Consider the following 16,924-nt stretch of genomic DNA (forward strand, 5'->3'; position numbering starts at 1 on the left):
TCTAAAATTTAAATTAATTTTATATGAAGTCAATATATAAATCAGTTAACTTTTTATAAATTTTACCAAAAATAAAATTAATTCTATATGAAACCAAAAAATCAATTCTTACACATGACACAATCCTCTACGCAAACGCCTACCATGCACCCCACCTAATACATGTGATGAATGCCTCAGAGAGTGCCACCTGTTTATTCACATGTAACACAAAAACTGAGGGCGCCCCACAAAAAATCTGTAATAAAAGGAAAAAAAACGCCCAGTGACAAGAGAATAACCAATAAGCTTCCGCCACATCAGCAAGAGAACCCACGTGGCAAGAGTAGATTCGTCTATCCGTATAGATTCCACAAAATATCCAAAGTAACGCTCATACACGTGTCTTCCGCAGTGTTACTCTCTTTCCTATTCTACTCCCTCACACACCCTACAAAAACCCCTGTTCACCACTCTGAATCTCAAAAGCCTCAGAGCTCGCTCTATCTACTACTGTTTCAGTGCTGCAACAACAACAACGATGGCGAGGGTTTCGATTTGCTTCCTCTTCGCGTTCGCTCTCTCTGTCCTCCTCGCTTCTTCGCAGATCCATGCGATTGAATCGGAGGCTAAGGAGTTCGTGCTCACATTGGATAACTCCAATTTTTCTGAAATTGTCAGCAAGCACGATTTCATCGTTGTTGAATTCTACGCACCGTGGTATGTCCCGATTCAACTGTTTTCTGCTTCCTGATTTATAATTTGTTCTCCGATTTGTCTCATTTGCTTGCTGTGTGTTGCAGATCTTAATTATTTTGCTAATTTCTCATTTGAATTTCGTAATTTACTCTGATTCATGTATTTTGCGCTGATTTAGATCACTGTTTCTGTCAAATCGTGATCGAATTTTGTTTGACCTGGAAAATTTGCTGCATGCTCCTGGTTATGGCTGAATTTTTATATTATTTTATGAGGAATGTGTCAAAATCATATTCATAGAGATCAATTGTCATCAATCTTAAGTGCATTTGCATTGGAATTTTGAATTTTTATATAATTGTTGATTTTTTTTTTTTATCTTTCTAGGTGTGGACACTGCAAGAATCTTGCTCCTGAGGTAATTTTGATTTGATTTTTTCTTTTTTTATTTTGAATCTACTTTTAGTTTGCATGATAGGGTTATGATTATGCAAATGCTGATTTGCTGTGATTTTTATTGCTGCAGTATGAGAAGGCTGCTGCGGTCTTGAGTAGCCATGATCCTCCGATTGTTTTGGCTAAAGTTGATGCCAATGAGGAGAACAACAAGGACCTTGCATCTCAGTATGAGGTTCGGGGATTCCCAACGATTAAGATTCTGAGAAACGGTGGAAAGGACAGTCAAGAATACAAAGGACCCCGTGAAGCCGATGGTATTGTTGACTATTTGAAAAAGCAGACTGGTCCTGCATCCACTGAAATTAAATCTGCTGATGATGCCACTGCTTTCATTGGTACAAAGAAAATTGTTATTGTGAGTAACTGACCATTGGATTTGTACTTTCCCTATATTTTTATGTCACATTGGCACTAATCTTATTGCTCTTTGTTTTCAGGTTGGAGTTTTCCCCAAATTTTCCGGGGAGGAGTTCGATAACTTCTTTGCATTGGCAGAGAAACTGCGATCTGATTATGACTTTGGTCACACTTTGGATGCCAAAAACCTTCCACGGGGTGAATCTTCCGTGAGTGGGCCTGTTGTTAGGTTGTTCAAGCCATTTGACGAGCTTTTTGTTGACTCCAAGGTATTGTGGAATTCTGCAGATTGATTGCTCTATTTACATATTTTTAGTTTTTATTTTTGCTGTGTATGATGACTGTCTCATGCTTGTAGGAATTCAATGTCGAAGCTCTGGAGAAATTTATTGAAGAATCTAGTATCCCTGTTGTGACTGTCTTTAACAATGACCCAAGCAACCACCCTTTTGTTTCCAAATTCTTTAACAGCCAAAACCCAAAGGTAATATGCTATCCATCTCAATTTCGTTCCTTCAACATTAAACTGGAGGATTTGTCTATCATGCTCTGTTGTAGCTGCAGTTTATGTTTGTTTCGGGGTCCATCCTTTGATTAGTGTCTTCACCATGAGTTTACCTTTTTGTACTTGATAGCAGTTTTCAAACTTTGCTTGTTTTTTTACTACATTTCCTGTTCCAAAACATATATTGCTTCCTTTGCTTTGGTTCTTGGTCCATTTTATCCTGTGTCCCAGAAACCTGAATTAAGGTTGTGAAATTTGTAGGCAATGTTGTTCATCAACTTCACTGCTGAAGGTGCTGAATCTATCCAAGCAAAATACCGTGAAGCCGCTGAGGAATATAGAAAGCAGGACGTAAGCTTTCTGGTGGGAGATGTTGAGGCCAGTCAAGGTGCCTTCCAGGTTTGTATGAATATGTTTAACATTCTATAGTTATTATTTGTTTAAATACTTTGACTCTGCTTAAATATTTGACTATGTGAATGGCTTTTCTTGGCAGTATTTCGGGCTAAAGGAAGAAGATGTTCCTCTAATCATCATTCAACAAACTGATGGCAAGAAATTTTTCAAGCCTCAGCTGGAAGCTGATCAGATTTCATCTTGGTTGAAGGCATACAAGGTTATTCACATTTCTCTTAGTAGCTTATTGCTTAAGCCAGCTTTAATTTGGTAGTTGTTAGGATATATTGGTAAGAAACTCTATGAGGTCTGTTGTTTGTCTTGAAGATTGTAATACTTATCATCCTTTTTTCTAAATATTTCAGGATGGAAATGTTGCACCATATGTCAAGTCTGAGCCTATTCCTGAAACAAACAATGAACCTGTTAAAGTGGTAGTTGGGGACAGTCTTCAAGATGTAGTTTTCAAGTCTGGAAAGAATGGTATGCTCCTTTTCTCTGTGGCTTTATTCCATGAATTATAAGATAGATTTGGCATTCACTGAGCTCTAATATTAGCTCTCATACATCACTTGTGTTTAAGTAGTTGTTTTCCCTGATCATTCAGAGATAGAATAATATAGCTTCTAACTTAAACACCCTGCAGTTCTGCTCGAGTTTTATGCTCCTTGGTGTGGTCACTGCAAGAGTCTGGCTCCAATACTGGATGAAGTTGCTGTCTCATATCAAAATGATGCTGATATTGTTATTGCAAAATTTGTAAGAAAATAAAATATGTTTATTGCTTTCAGCTGGTAAAGGAATTAGGCTAAACTGAAAACCATATGGTACCAAAGTTATAAGTTTAACACAAAGATCACTTCGACTGTGTTTGGTTCTGCAGAATTTAAGTAATTCATTGTAATTAAAATTATCATGTTAATTTATTTTTTCTGAACTTCAATTCAAACACCATTTGTGTCACTTTCCAGGACGCAACTGCCAATGATGTCCCAACTGAAAGCTTTGAAGTCCAAGGTTATCCAACTCTGTACTTCATTTCATCAAGTGGAAAAATTTCACCTTATGATGGCGGCAGGACCAAGGAAGACATCATACAATTCATTGAAAACAGCCGGGATAAGAAATCTACTCAGATAGAAGAAGAGCAAGGAAAAGATGAGATTCAGCAAGAAAAACCAAAGGACGAGCTTTGAAAGGTAACTAACTGTTCATACATCATCATTATTCATTAGTTGCCCTAATTCAGTCAAGTTTTTCATTCATACTTTGATTGTGTCTCTTTGTAGGAGAAGTGCTGCTCCTCTCAGAGGATGTTGAGGAGGTCTACATCTCTGTTGCATCTCTGAATCTAAAGTTAGAAAATCATAGTATTAGTGCTAGTCTGTCTACCTTGTTTTGCATTACCTTTTGACATTTTGGTTTCTGAATAAAATTGGAGTTTTGTTCGGCGGATTATACAGTTTAGTGCTGGAAAAATTGTGGCTGTAGAAAACCAATCTGAGTTAAATTATTACTACAAGTTTTTTCACATCCCTTATTCGAGTTAGTTCTTATTTTTTCTTAAGAAACTCTCATCGTTGGCTGCATATTAAGGGCTCGAATCTGAGATGTTAAATCGGTATCTGCTCATTAATTAATCAGCACAAGTAAATGATTTTTGATATCCAACAAATAAATTAATCCAGTTTCAACTTGTTGTTAGATAAATCAACGTTTCATGGTTCATGGTTCTCAGACCTGAATGATGTGATGCATTGTAACTGGACCTTATACTCCCGGTGCTTAAATTAAAGATTTGTAAATACTTAAACGGCACAAACATCTCACTCGCGTACACAATTTTTTTTCCTATTTCTTTCTTATTCATAACTTTTCTCTTTTCTTTTCTTTTCTCATTTTAAAAAAGTCTACCCAACATTTATCTAAACTAAAAAAGTAAAAATCCATCTACAACAACTGTTTTACTTTTCTAAGTCTTCTTTACTAAACAAAACGTTGAAATGAGTGGGAGATATAACTCTTTTTCTTACTCACCCCAGTTCCTTTTTTTTCCTCCTTTATATTTTTTAACCTCGAGTCTCAAATTAAGTCAAAAATCAAGTAAGATACTCAAAGAAATTTAAACCTACTTGAGCACTAATTACCTTTCAAAAAAAATACTTGAGCACTAAGCCTAACTTTTAGTCATTTTTAATAAGACACACTGATATATTTAGTCAAACAGATAACTTACATGCAAAATTTTGTTTCACAAGTGCATCATCCTAGAATGGATCAAAGTCATTTCAAAAAAAAAAATAGAATGGATCAAAGTTAAGTAAGAAGTGTGTAACCTTTTTTTTTTGACGTTTGAAGGTGTAACCTAGATTCAACACTACAGACTAAATGAAAAAGATATTAAAAACTAACATAAGAAACTTTGGAAACTAAAACCTAGAGCAAGAAAATAAAATAAAATATAAAAAGAAAAAGAAAAGAAAGATAGTTAAAGGAAATGTACTTTAGAAAGGATAAATATTGAAGCCCAATAAAAATAATAAGAGAGATAGTTAACATATTAGCACACAATTTTTTTTTTTGAGAGCATAGATTCTTATTTAAAACAAGAGAGAAGAAACAGAAAATTGATCTTTTATAAAAGACTCCTTTTGGACGAGCAAGGCAATGAGTAGTTCTTACCGATTATCACTAAAATCTGAGAGCTAATGGCAAAGGGTTGGTGGGTGTCACTGAGAGAAATACATCGGGAGTGCAATTTTCTAGCTAATTATATTGCTAAGTCTGGAGTCTGTTCGAATCGTATGGGTTTGCATGTGCTAGATGTTCACTTTCTTGAGTTGGAGCCTTTTGTTGCGAGATTGTTTAGCGGTTTCTTAGTTTTCTATTGTTGTCTGGTAATTTTCCAATGTATAAAAAGATAGTAAATAGCTTTCAAATAATTATGAAGCGTATAATTAATCTGTATCAACTTTGGCACATAGATATAAATATTATTTTATGCATCTATCATAATTTATGCTTGGCGTCCCCATAGGATAACTCAAGTGGTAGGAGTTTGTGACATATAGGTTGGGTAGGGGGACGTCCAGGGATCGATTTCTGGCGGTGCAATTTATCTTTCCGATGCAAAAAAAAAAATATGCTTGGCTTAGTGGTTAAGCTTTCTGTTATTGTTTTCAGGGTTGAGGTTCAATTTCACTTTTGCTAAATAATAAGAGAGATAGTGAACATATTGGCACACAAAAAAATTTGAGAGCATAAATTCTTATTTAAAACAAGAAAGAAGAAAAAGAAAATTGATATGTTATAAAAGGCTCCTTTTGGTTAGGCGTTGAAGGTTGAAAATGCGCATTGTGTAGCCATAAATGTCGTTCAGTCGTTTCATAAGTCGTTTTGATATGCGTTTTTCTTAACGCGTGAGCGCTCATGTAGTGTTGGTATTATCCAATGGTAGCACTCTAGAGCACACATTCACCAACACTGGATCATTAAAAGTATCTAGAGTGTTGCACTAGAAAACAAAATTAGATTTAGAATTTTTTATCAAATTTTCTACTCAAAACTGGACCCTCTTCCAAAACACATTTTCCTATATACTGGATTTGGCGTTGGAGACGGAAAACCCATGTTATGTTGCCGTAAACGTCATTCAGCTGTTTCAGAAAGCCGTTTCGATATCTGTTTTTCTTAACGCGTGTACGCTCTTGTAGTGTTGTTGTTACCCAACACTAGCACTCTAGAAGCACACGTTCACCAAGACTGGATCATTAAAAGTAACTAGAGCGTTGCCCTAGAAAACAAAATTAGATTTAGAATATTTTCTCAAATTTTCTACTCAAAACTAGACCCTCTTCCAAAACATATTTTCCTATATACTGGATTTGGCATTGGAGGAGGAAAATGCATGTTGTGTTGCCGTAAACGCCGTTCAGCCGTTTTAGAAAACGGTTTTGATGTGCGTTTTTCATAACGCGTGAACGCTCTTGTAGTGTTGTTGTTACCCGACACTAGCACTCTAGAAGCACACGTTCACCAAGACTGGATTATTAAAATTAACTAGAGCGTTGCACTAGAAAACAAAATTAGATTTGGAATTTTTTATCAAAATTTCTAGTCAAAACTTGACACTTTCGAAACAGATTTTCCCATATACTTGATTTGACATTGGAGGCTGAAAACGCTCGTTGTGTTGCCGTAAATGTTGTTCAGCCATTTGGATATGCGTTTTTAATGCGTGAACGCTCTTGTAGTGTTGTTGTTACCCAACACTAGCACTCTAGGAGCACACATTCACGAACACTGAATCATTAAAAGTAATCAGAGTGTTGCACTAAAAAAACAAAATTAGATTCAAAAATTTGTTATCAAATTTTCTAGTCAAAACTTGACCTTCTTCCAAAATAGATTTTCCCATATACTTGATGTACATTGTATAGTGTAGAAAAAAAAATCATTCTAATCCAATGATTTTTAACTAACAAAATTGTGAACTGCATTGGTGTACAAATGGGAGAAAAACTTGGCTTTATGCACAACCCAATATCAATGAGTTCACGAGTTCTAAACTTAGGGGCAATCTATATACTTTAGAAAAGAGAATCACTGTGAGCCCCATTTTTTTTTTATAAGCCATGAATATATATTAAGAGAAGTACAAGGAGTAATTCAACCCAATACATGAGAAAAGAAAGAAGTAGAAAAAGAGAAAAGCTAGCAATAACCAAGGACAAGAAATGGCAACACAGAAACCGTGTACTACTAATAAGCACCCACCCAAACTTTGGAAGGAAGACTAGAGAAAATAACCTCATTAAAATCTTGCTAGGAAAAACCCTCTTGGGAAAACCTAGCAAGAAAAAAGAGTACCAGTTTCTAAAGTAAAAGCGAATCTTCCAAAGAGATACAAACCCAACCCAAAAAATAAAGGAGTCAAAATCCATCTCTACTGCAATATACAACCTGCCAGTAATATAGCCTGCAAACATCTCCCAGAGCTGCCCCAAGAGCTTCAAAATATATCATATGGAACCTTGCAGACAAAAGCCAAGGGATAGACACTCAATACCCCAACAGAATCATCATAATGCCACCAAAGCAACCAACAAATAAACATTATGGAAGACAAAACTACACGAGCCTGCCAGCAAGATAAACATATGTACCCCTCCCTTTCTGGATCAAGCAATAGATTGAAGACAGTGAATTGGATGTCATTTCCATTCATATAGGGAATATAAAAAACCAGGAAGTTTCGCCTTGAGCCAGAACCATGAGCGGACATGAATTAAATCCAGAATATTTCCACTGTCAAAATGTCGATTACTGAAAATTAAGTCGTTCCTTGCCAGCCACAAAGACCAAACCACTGCCATCCAAATCAGCACCAGGCCACACCGAACATCCTTACTGCAATATGGCGAAACAAAGCTCAAAAGATGATCCTTAGTATCCAAGGGATAGGCCAATGACATGCCAATCCAATTTGAACATAAGCGCAAAATATCATAAGAGACGGGACAAGACAGCAGTAAATGAGAGCAACTCTCTTCATGATCATAGCAAAAAGGACATAGTAAATCATTAGTGCTCAAAGGCACCCCCCTCTTCACTAAATTATCCTTTGTCTGTATACGATTTAGAAGGACTCTGTTGAGATTTGGCTCATTATGTTTTGGGCTAAAATCTTTAGTTTATTAGGATTTGATTTAATGGGGATTGTAAAAGGTTTTAAGGGATTGTTATAGGATTTATTAGGATTTTATTGTAAAATAGAATCCACTATAAATAGGATAACAATGTAACTCTAAAACACAAGAGACACAAGAGCACTAGTGCAATTGAGAGAAATTGCAATTGCTGAGTGATTGTATTCAGGTTCGAATCAATAAACGGAACTATAGCTGCTCTATAGTCGCAGAGGTAGGCAATTTGACCGAACTGCGTGAACAAAACTTTGTGTGTTTCTCTCTACTCTGATCTGTATTCGTGTTGCTGTTCTAACAATTGGTCTCAGATGACGACTAACCCTGGAGGTGCGAAGTTTGAAGTGACGCGGTTCGATGGAACCGGCAATTTCGGACTATGGCAGAGGAGGGTTAAGGATCTGTTGGCTCAACAAAGTTTACAGAAGGCGTTGCGCGATGAGAAACCGACGGACATCGCAACTGTTGATTGGAACGAGATGAAGGAGAAGGCTGCAGGTTTGATAAGACTTTGCGTTTCTGATGACGTGATGAATCATATCCTGGATCTCACAACTCCGAAGGATGTCTGGGATAAATTGGAAAGTCTGTACATGTCCAAGACACTCATGAACAAGTTGTTTGGGAAGCAGCGTCTCTACAGCCTGAAGATGCAGGAAGGAGGCGATTTGCAGGCTCATGTCTACGCTTTCAACAACATCCTTGCCGATCTGACACGGCTTGGTGTGACAGTGGACGATGAGGATAAGGCTATTATTTTGCTGTGCTCTTTACCAGGCTCTTATGATCACTTGGTGACCACTCTCACCTACGGGAAGGACTCAATCACGTTGGATTCTATTTCTTCTACACTTTTGCAACACGCACAACGTCCCCAGAGTGTCGAAGAAGGTGGAGGAAGTTCAGGTGAAGGTCTGTTTGTGAAGGGAGGTCAAGATCGCGGAAGAGGCAAGGGTAAAGCAGTGGATTCTGGAAAGAAGAAGAGATCCAAGTCCAAGGACAGAAAAACAGCAGAATGTTATAGTTGCAAGCAAATTGGGCATTGGAAGAGGGACTGTCCAAACAGGTCAGGCAAGTCAGGCAACAACAGCAGTTCAGCAAATGTAGTTCAGTCTGATGGTTCTTGCAGTGAGGAGGATTTGCTTTGTGTTTCATCTGTAAAGTGCACTGATGCATGGGTTCTTGATTCTGGATGCTCCTATCATATGACGCCGCACCGGGAGTGGTTCAACTCATTTAAATCAGGTGATTTTGGTTATGTCTATTTAGGTGATGATAAACCTTGTATCATCAAGGGAATGGGACAAGTTAAAATTGCTTTGGATGATAGTGACGTGCGCACGTTGAGTCAGGTGCGTTATGTTCCAGAGGTGACGAAGAACTTGATTTCTCTAGGAACTCTTCATGAGAATGGGTATTCATTCAAGTCTGAGGAAAATAGAGACATCTTAAGGGTTAGCAAGGGTGCAATGACAGTGATGAGAGGACTGCAGGCAACATTTATAAGTTGTTGGGGAGCACAGTTATGGGTGATGTGACATCTGTTGAAACTGATGATGATGCAACCAAACTGTGGCACATGCGCTTGGGTCATCTCAGTGAACGTGGGATGATGGAACTACATAAGAGGAATCTTCTGAAGGGTGTTCCCAGTTGCACAATTGGATTGTGCAAGTATTGTGTTCTTGGGAAACAGTGTAGAGTTCGTTTCAAGACCGGACAACACAAGACCAAGGGAATCTTAGACTATGTCCATTCTGATGTCTGGGGGCCTACAAAAGAGCCCTCCGTTGGAGGTTTCAGGTACTTTGTTACATTTAGTGATGATTTTTCTCGTAAGGTCTGGGTTTATTTTCTGAAATATAAATCTGAAGTCTTTGCCAAGTTCAAATTGTGGAAGGCAGAGGTTGAGAATCAGACACGGAGAAAAATAAAGTATTTGCGGTCTGATAATGGAACTGAATACACTGACAAGAACTTCATGCATTTCTGTGAGGAGAATGGAATTCAGAGGCACTTTTCTGTGAGGAAGACACCACAGCAGAATGGTGTTGCAGAGAGGATGAACAGGACTCTGACAGAGAAGGCAAGGTGCCTTCGGTTGAATGCTGGTCTTTCAAAAGGTTTCTGGGCAGCAGCAATCAATATGGCGTGCTATCTAGTCAACAGGTCACCACGAGCTTCTTTGGATGGAAAAGTTGCAAAGGAGGTGTGGACAGGTAACCCCATTGATCTCAGTAATTTGAGGATTTTTGGGTGTCCAGCATATGTGCATATTTCCAGTGAGGATCGGTCTAAACTTTACCCAAAGTCAAAACAATGCATCTTTATTGGCTATAATAAAGGTGTGAAGGGGTACAAGTTGTGGGATCCAGTCAAGAAGAAGGTGGTTGTCAGCAGAGATGTTGTATTTGATGAGCAGTCAATGTTGAAACAGTCAGATGTGACGATTGTGCCAGATACTGAGGTAGAGAATTCCAGTCTGGACAAGATTCAGGTGGACATTGAGGAGACACCAGTGAGTCCTAGGCAGACTGTAGCCCAACAGCAGCGTGAACTAAGCTCAGATTCAGGTGGAGTACAAGACTATACACTTGTGCGTGATAGGGAGCCCCGTCGTATTACACCTCCAGTGAGATATGGGTTTGAAGACTTAGCATCATATGCCCTTCTTACCAGCTCAGGAGACCCGTCTACTTATCATGAGGATATGGCTAGCTAGGAGAAAGATAAGTGGATGGGTGCAATGGTGGAGGAAATGGAGTCCTTGAAAAAGAATGAGACATGGGATCTTGTTCAGTTGCCACATGGAAAGAGAGCTATTGGTTGCAAGTGGGTGTACAAGAAAAAGCTAGCAATAACAGAAAAAGAAGGGGAAAAGTTCAAGGCTCGCCTAGTTGCAAAGGGGTATTCACAACATAAGGGGATTGATTATGATGAGATTTTCAATCCGGTGGTTAGACACACTTCTATCAGGGCAGTATTAACTTTGGTAGTCAGCAGGGATATGCACTTAGAGCAGATGAATGTGAAAACAGCTTTCCTCCATGGTAATCTAGAGGAGCAAATCTACATGGAGCAGCCAGAGGGATTCAGTGAAACTGGAGATGGCAGACTTGTTTGCAAATTGAAGAGGTCTTTGTATGGCTTGAAGCAGTCTCCAAGGCAGTGGTACAAGCGCTTTGATACATACATGCTCCGGATTGGCTATAGAAGGTGTGACTTTGATTGTTGTGTTTATGTGAGGAGCCTTGATGATGGCTCTTTTATTTTCCTGTTACTTTATGTTGATGATATGCTGATTGCTGCCAACCATTTACATGATGTAAATGAGTTGAAGACCAAGTTGGGGAAGGAGTTTGACATGAAGGATCTGGGTGCTGCAAAGAAGATTCTTGGGATGGAAATTCACAGGGACAGAGGCGCTAAGAAATTATGGTTGTCTCAGAAGAGCTATGTTGAAGGTGTTTTGAGCAGATTTGACATGAGCAAGACAAATCCTGTGAGTACTCCATTGGCGAATCATTTTAAGCTTTCTTTGGAAAAATGTCCGAAGACAGACTCAGAGATTGAAGGTATGTCTAAGATTCCTTATGTCAGTGCAGTTGGTTGTTTGATGTATGCTATGGTTTGCACTAGACCGGATTTGGCACAAGCAGTTAGTCAAGTGTGCAAGTTCATGTCCAAGCCAGGGAAGCAGCATTGGGAAGCAGTCAAGTGGATCCTAAGGTACTTGAAGGGTACAGCGGATCGCGGTATCATGTTCAGCAGGGAACAAGGTGTTGTTCCATCAGTTGTGGGATATGTGGACTCTGACTATGCAGGTGATCTAGATGATAGAAGGTCTACAACAGGATATGTCTTTACTCTTGCAGGGGGACCTATATGTTGGAAGTCATCAGTTCAATCCATAGTAGCTATGTCTACAACTGAGGCAGAATACATGGCAGTAGCTGAAGCTGCCAAGTAAGCATTGTGGCTTACAGGGTTAGTGAAAGAGTTGGGTGTTGAGCAAGGTGGAGTTCAGTTGCATTGTGATAGTCAGAGTGCTATCTATTTGGCGAACAATCAGGTGTATCATGCTAGAACCAAGCATATTGATGTGAGGTTCCACAAGATCAGGGAGTTGTTGGCGTCCAGACAGATATTACTTCAGAAGGTTCACACATCAGAGAATGCAGCAGACATGTTGACCAAGCCAGTCACCAGTGACAAGTTTAAGCATTGCTTGAACTTGTTGCACGTTCTCCAATGTTAAGTAGAGGAGGCTCACAATCCAAGAAATCAGAATCAGGAAACTAAAGCAGCAGATCTTCATAGGGGGAGTCCGGAATTCGCCAAGGTGGAGATTGTTGAGATTTGGCTCATTATATTTTGGGCTAAAATCTTTAGTTTATTAGGATTTGATTTAATGGGGATTGTAAAAGGTTTTAAGGGATTGTTAAAGGACTTATTAGGAATTTATTGTAAAATAGAATCCACTATAAATAGGATAACAATGTAACTCTAAAACACAAGAGACACAAGAGGCACTAGTGCAATTGAGAGAAATTGCAATTGCTGAGTGATTGTATTCAGGTTCGAATCAATAAACGGAACTATAGCTGCTCTATAGTCGCAGAGGTAGGCAATTTGACCGAACTGCGTGAACAAAGCTTTGTGTGTTTCTCTCTACTCTGATCTGTATTCGTGTTGCTGTTCTAACAGACTCTCCATGTAAATGCCCTGATATTTGAAGGTGATGCAGCAGACCAAACAAGAGAACAAGTGGTTTGCTTCTCTAAAGAGTTGTGATCCTGCAAAACAGAATATGCAGTGTTAACCGAGTACACCCCGTCCTTCGAATAACACTAGCTCCAACGGTCACCACTTCCTTGCCTCAAGGAGATACCATTGATAATCCCCTGCAGATCTGATAACCAAGATAATTCTCGTCCTCGTAATGGCCTTCTCCAGCGAAAGTTCCAAGACCAGGTGCCGCTGCTCCAATCCCCCATATTGCAAATCAGCTCGTATTTTTGTTGCGACAAATTATGCAACCGAGAGAACCGCGACCGAAGCATACCTGAACCAACCCAATTCTCAGACCAGAAGTGAGTGGCATCCCCTCTGCCTAATGATTTCAGAAGTCCTGCTTGGAGCCAATTAACATCATTCAACGAACATGCAGCCTTAATGTCCATTTTGTCACCCCAAGTTTCATGGCCATGGGAAAGAGAAAATTCACAAACACCTACCTCTGATAGTAAAAATTGCGTTTCGATACAATACAAGTTAGATTGTAATTTTATTGAACTTTCATTCTAGCCAGCCCATAAGAAAAAAATTATGTTAAACTTTATACTATTTACAATTGTGTCAGAGTATATACCACGAGAGTTGAAGTTGGTAGCTTCGCAAAGTGTCCCTTTAAGTTGGAAATTAATTGGCATGCAGCATGTGTAAGTGTTGAGCGATACATATATATATACAGGTGTGAATAAATAATTAGCACTCACTGGTAATTCATTAAGCTTTTAGAGTTGAGGGAAAACCATAATTAGAAGGGAGCACAATCATAACCTAAATAATATGCATGCATCAATCACTCTCTATAGCCTTCTCTTTTTACACCACCGCCAACCCTTTCATTTTGGGTCTTGATCTCTCAGGAGGGGTAGGAGACATGGCCTTTCTTTTAGTAATTAAACTATTATTGTTACTGTTATTGTTGTTGTTGATGAGCTTGTCAATGTCAGAACCTATGGAACTGTTAGCAGATATATCATCATCACAAGACTCATCAAGGGATTTGGGAAAGTATGGCTGAAGCTTCTCCAAATCTGACAATTGCAAAGGCTTCAATAGAAACTTCTCTGCCCCTTCTTCCAAGCACCTAGTAATATGAGTCATTAACTTAATTAGTTCATATGCTTAATTAACAAAATAGCAATAGGGTCTTCTTAAAAGAGAGGAAAGAAAACAAAACTGAACATTTTGCACAGGAATGAAAGAAAAAAAACTTACATGCTGATTCTGGAAGGTACATTTTCTGATGACATTACCACGACAGGAACATCTTTCCAAGAAGATCCCTGAAGTAGTAAGCATTGTCAAAAGAAGAAAAGAATGGAAAAACAAAAAAGGATTAATAAATATATAGTAGCAAAGCAAAAGCAAAAGAGCAAACTTGGATCCTGTATCTGAAAACTTTTCCCTTTTTCCTCACTCTTTCTTTCTAATGAAAATTACAGCACTACTGGTCAAAAATTAAAGCTACAATGCTGGAAAAAAGCAAAACCATTAACTGGTTCTTTGCATTCTGAAAGTGAACAGCACTTTTAGACTAGCTTAAAGCAATAGTTTTCTGTCAGAAACTGTATCTGCATAGAAGCTTATCTTTAAAATTGGTTTTAGTTTTAGAATCAAGTATTCTAAACATGATAGTGCATGTTTTGGATACATAGTTAGATAACACGGTCAAAGTTACGATAGAAAAAACCAATTTCTCTTAACTTATGTGACTGTTAATCATGATCACATTTATTGTGGTTTTTCATTGTGTATCCAAACCGTGATTGAAGGAGAAGGGATGTTTTTTTGGCATCTTTTTCAGTGAGTTGAGTGTGCATACTATTCAAGCCAAAAAAAGACAGAGGGAATTTCGGGAAGATGTTGGGGAGAAAAGAGTTTGTGTTTTTGACCTTGACTCGTTTAAGCAAATCATAGCCACTCATCCCTGGCATGCAGAAATCTGTCATGATCAAATTCACTTTGATTCCCTGCAGTTCAAAAGATTCAACAAAAAGTGCATGTTACTATTTATATAGTATTATTTTATATTATCTCACCCCACTATAACTACATATACAGTGGTAGCTAGAACTAGAAGGAGGAACAAATTAATGACCTCCCACCATGAACTAGCAAATTAAATCACATATTGAATGTTGAATATTTGCTCTAACCTTTCCTTTATATCAATTTTGCTTATTAAAAAAAAAACTACTCTTTTTACAAAAGAGATGTTTGAAGAAAATAGAAGACAAGATTAGAGACAAGTCTAGCTTGGGGATGATGGATCAAAATTACTATATTAGGAGTATGTACAGTGCCATGAAAAAGTTTTCACTCTTGAAATAATAATAAGTTTTGTAAGACCGATATTACCTCACTTTGTCTATCGGTAGATCAAAGCATGGTTCACAAGTTAAAGAAATTTCTTTGCAAATTAATTTTAAGTTATTAAAAGCATATTATGAATAACATGTAGTGTGTAAAAATATGATTTATTGATCGACAATTTTCTAATATGGTCCACTGTAAAATTTTGCCATTGCTGGCTGATAAATGGGGAACTTAGAAAGTCACTTTAGAGGACTTACGCAATTCCGCAGCAATTCCATGTTGTTTACACAACCAACATGTCAGAGAGTTACTATATATGCATCTTGTTGAAGGTCTTTAAAAGAAAGATATTCCTGAACCCCCATCTTTTTACTCTTTAATTTTTAGTACGTGTCTATACATCACGTGTACTTGAAAAAGAAAATATAACAAAAAGAAATGCAGAAGAGAAAAATGGAACAAAATAAAAGAAATAATGATGTACCAAAGATTGATGAAATGGATGCTATTCAATTTCATAAACAATTGATCTCTTGTTTTGAAGATGATAATTTGCTATATAAGAAAATTGAGCTCTTCTCTTTGTCATAACAATTTTGATGTACGGAAACATAAAAGAGAAGCTATACAACTCCAAATAATAGCTTGGTTCAAATGCAGTACATGACTAGCTCAATTATCTTGAAAGGATTGAGGAAAAGAAAAACAAAGAAGGGGAAGATGTTAATTACCTCTTGTTCAACTTGTTGAGGAGAAATTGGTGATTCTAAAGAAGCTGAAGAAGTATTATCAAGGTCATCAATCAGACCAAGATATTTCAAAGCCTTATCTCCAGAGTCCACACAGGTAACTGCTTAACAAATCAAACACAATTAACCATATATCTTCAAATTGACAGCACAAAATGAATAGGGTGTTTCTCTCAGCTTCTCTTAATCAGAGTCAGTTCAGAAATCTAGTAGCTACTTCATATATAAGCTTCTCTTCCGAACTGATTCTGACTAAAAAATAATTATATATAGAAGAATTTTCAAATATTCACTGAACCTGAACCTCAGAATTGAGATTGTACGGATTGAATTAAAATCTTGAGAAGAAGAAGAAAACAAATTAAATGGTATAAGCTATAAATTAACCTTTGCATGAAGAGCCTCTAAGGAGCCTCTCCAAAAGCTTCCTATCAATGACACTGTCGTCCACTGCCAATACATGAAAATGCTGTTGTTGGAGTTGCAGTTGCGGATTTTGTTGTAGTTTTCTCGTACCCACAAACTCCATGTCAGGGTTGAAGAACACTCTTGTTGATCTAAATATGTTATATATCTTGCAATATCTATATGACTGGTTATTACAATATATAGAAATATGTAGTTCAGTGTCACAACGAGAGAGAGAGAGAGAGAGAGAGAGAGAGAGAGAGAGAGAGTAACGTGTTGAATGAGAATGGGAAGGAGAGGTGGAATGTAATTATCCTGTAGTTTTTTCTATTAGTGGGTGCATGAGGGAAAACAGTGAACGCCAAACAATATTAAACACTATTGGGCATCACCCATATCTTAATTAGCGATTTTGAATGCTCACTAATGGAATTGATTGTCTCATAAAAATGAGATGTCCAATAGTAATTATGCACCGTTGATCAGGTAGGCTCAAGAGTAAAACCACTAAAGTAAGAGTTTTAGGTTTTTAAATTTTTTTTGCATCAATTTTTTTTACT

General features: G+C 37.7%; 2 protein-coding genes across 2 annotated transcripts; one reads left to right on the plus strand and one right to left on the minus strand.

Annotated features, from left to right (window-relative positions):
* The first annotated feature begins 438 nt into the window (after positions 1-438).
* LOC130738127 (protein disulfide-isomerase-like) lies at positions 439-3,928 on the plus strand. Its single transcript, XM_057590042.1, has 11 exons — positions 439-699; positions 1,066-1,096; positions 1,205-1,492; positions 1,575-1,763; positions 1,853-1,978; positions 2,261-2,398; positions 2,496-2,615; positions 2,761-2,878; positions 3,042-3,154; positions 3,367-3,594; positions 3,685-3,928. The coding sequence occupies exons 1-10, from the start codon at positions 521-523 to the stop codon at positions 3,589-3,591; spliced, it is 1,527 nt and encodes a 508-aa protein (XP_057446025.1). The 5' UTR covers positions 439-520; the 3' UTR covers positions 3,592-3,594; positions 3,685-3,928.
* A 9,648-nt stretch (positions 3,929-13,576) lies between these two features.
* LOC130738155 (two-component response regulator ORR9-like) lies at positions 13,577-16,641 on the minus strand. Its single transcript, XM_057590078.1, has 5 exons — positions 16,344-16,641; positions 15,939-16,057; positions 14,784-14,861; positions 14,107-14,174; positions 13,577-13,975 (listed from the first exon to the last, which is right to left on the minus strand). The coding sequence occupies exons 1-5, from the start codon at positions 16,483-16,485 to the stop codon at positions 13,708-13,710; spliced, it is 675 nt and encodes a 224-aa protein (XP_057446061.1). The 5' UTR covers positions 16,486-16,641; the 3' UTR covers positions 13,577-13,707.
* Positions 16,642-16,924: the final 283 nt, after the last annotated feature.

This window comes from Lotus japonicus, chromosome 1, assembly GCF_012489685.1.
Source record: "Lotus japonicus ecotype B-129 chromosome 1, LjGifu_v1.2".
NCBI classification, from domain to species: domain Eukaryota; kingdom Viridiplantae; phylum Streptophyta; class Magnoliopsida; order Fabales; family Fabaceae; genus Lotus; species Lotus japonicus.

Coding starts and splice junctions, on each gene's coding strand:
- LOC130738127 (XM_057590042.1), top strand. CDS start 521: ATGGCGAGGGTTTCGATTTGCTTCCTCTTCGCGTTCGCTCTCTCTGTC. Junction 700..1,065: donor GTTGAATTCTACGCACCGTG/GTATGTCCCGAT, acceptor TTATCTTTCTAG/GTGTGGACACTGCAAGAATC. Junction 3,155..3,366: donor ATATTGTTATTGCAAAATTT/GTAAGAAAATAA, acceptor GTCACTTTCCAG/GACGCAACTGCCAATGATGT.
- LOC130738155 (XM_057590078.1), bottom strand. CDS start 16,485: ATGGAGTTTGTGGGTACGAGAAAACTACAACAAAATCCGCAACTGCAA. Junction 16,058..16,343: donor TAGAGGCTCTTCATGCAAAG/GTTAATTTATAG, acceptor TTTGTTAAGCAG/TTACCTGTGTGGACTCTGGA. Junction 14,862..15,938: donor CTCAACAAGTTGAACAAGAG/GTAATTAACATC, acceptor TTTGAACTGCAG/GGAATCAAAGTGAATTTGAT.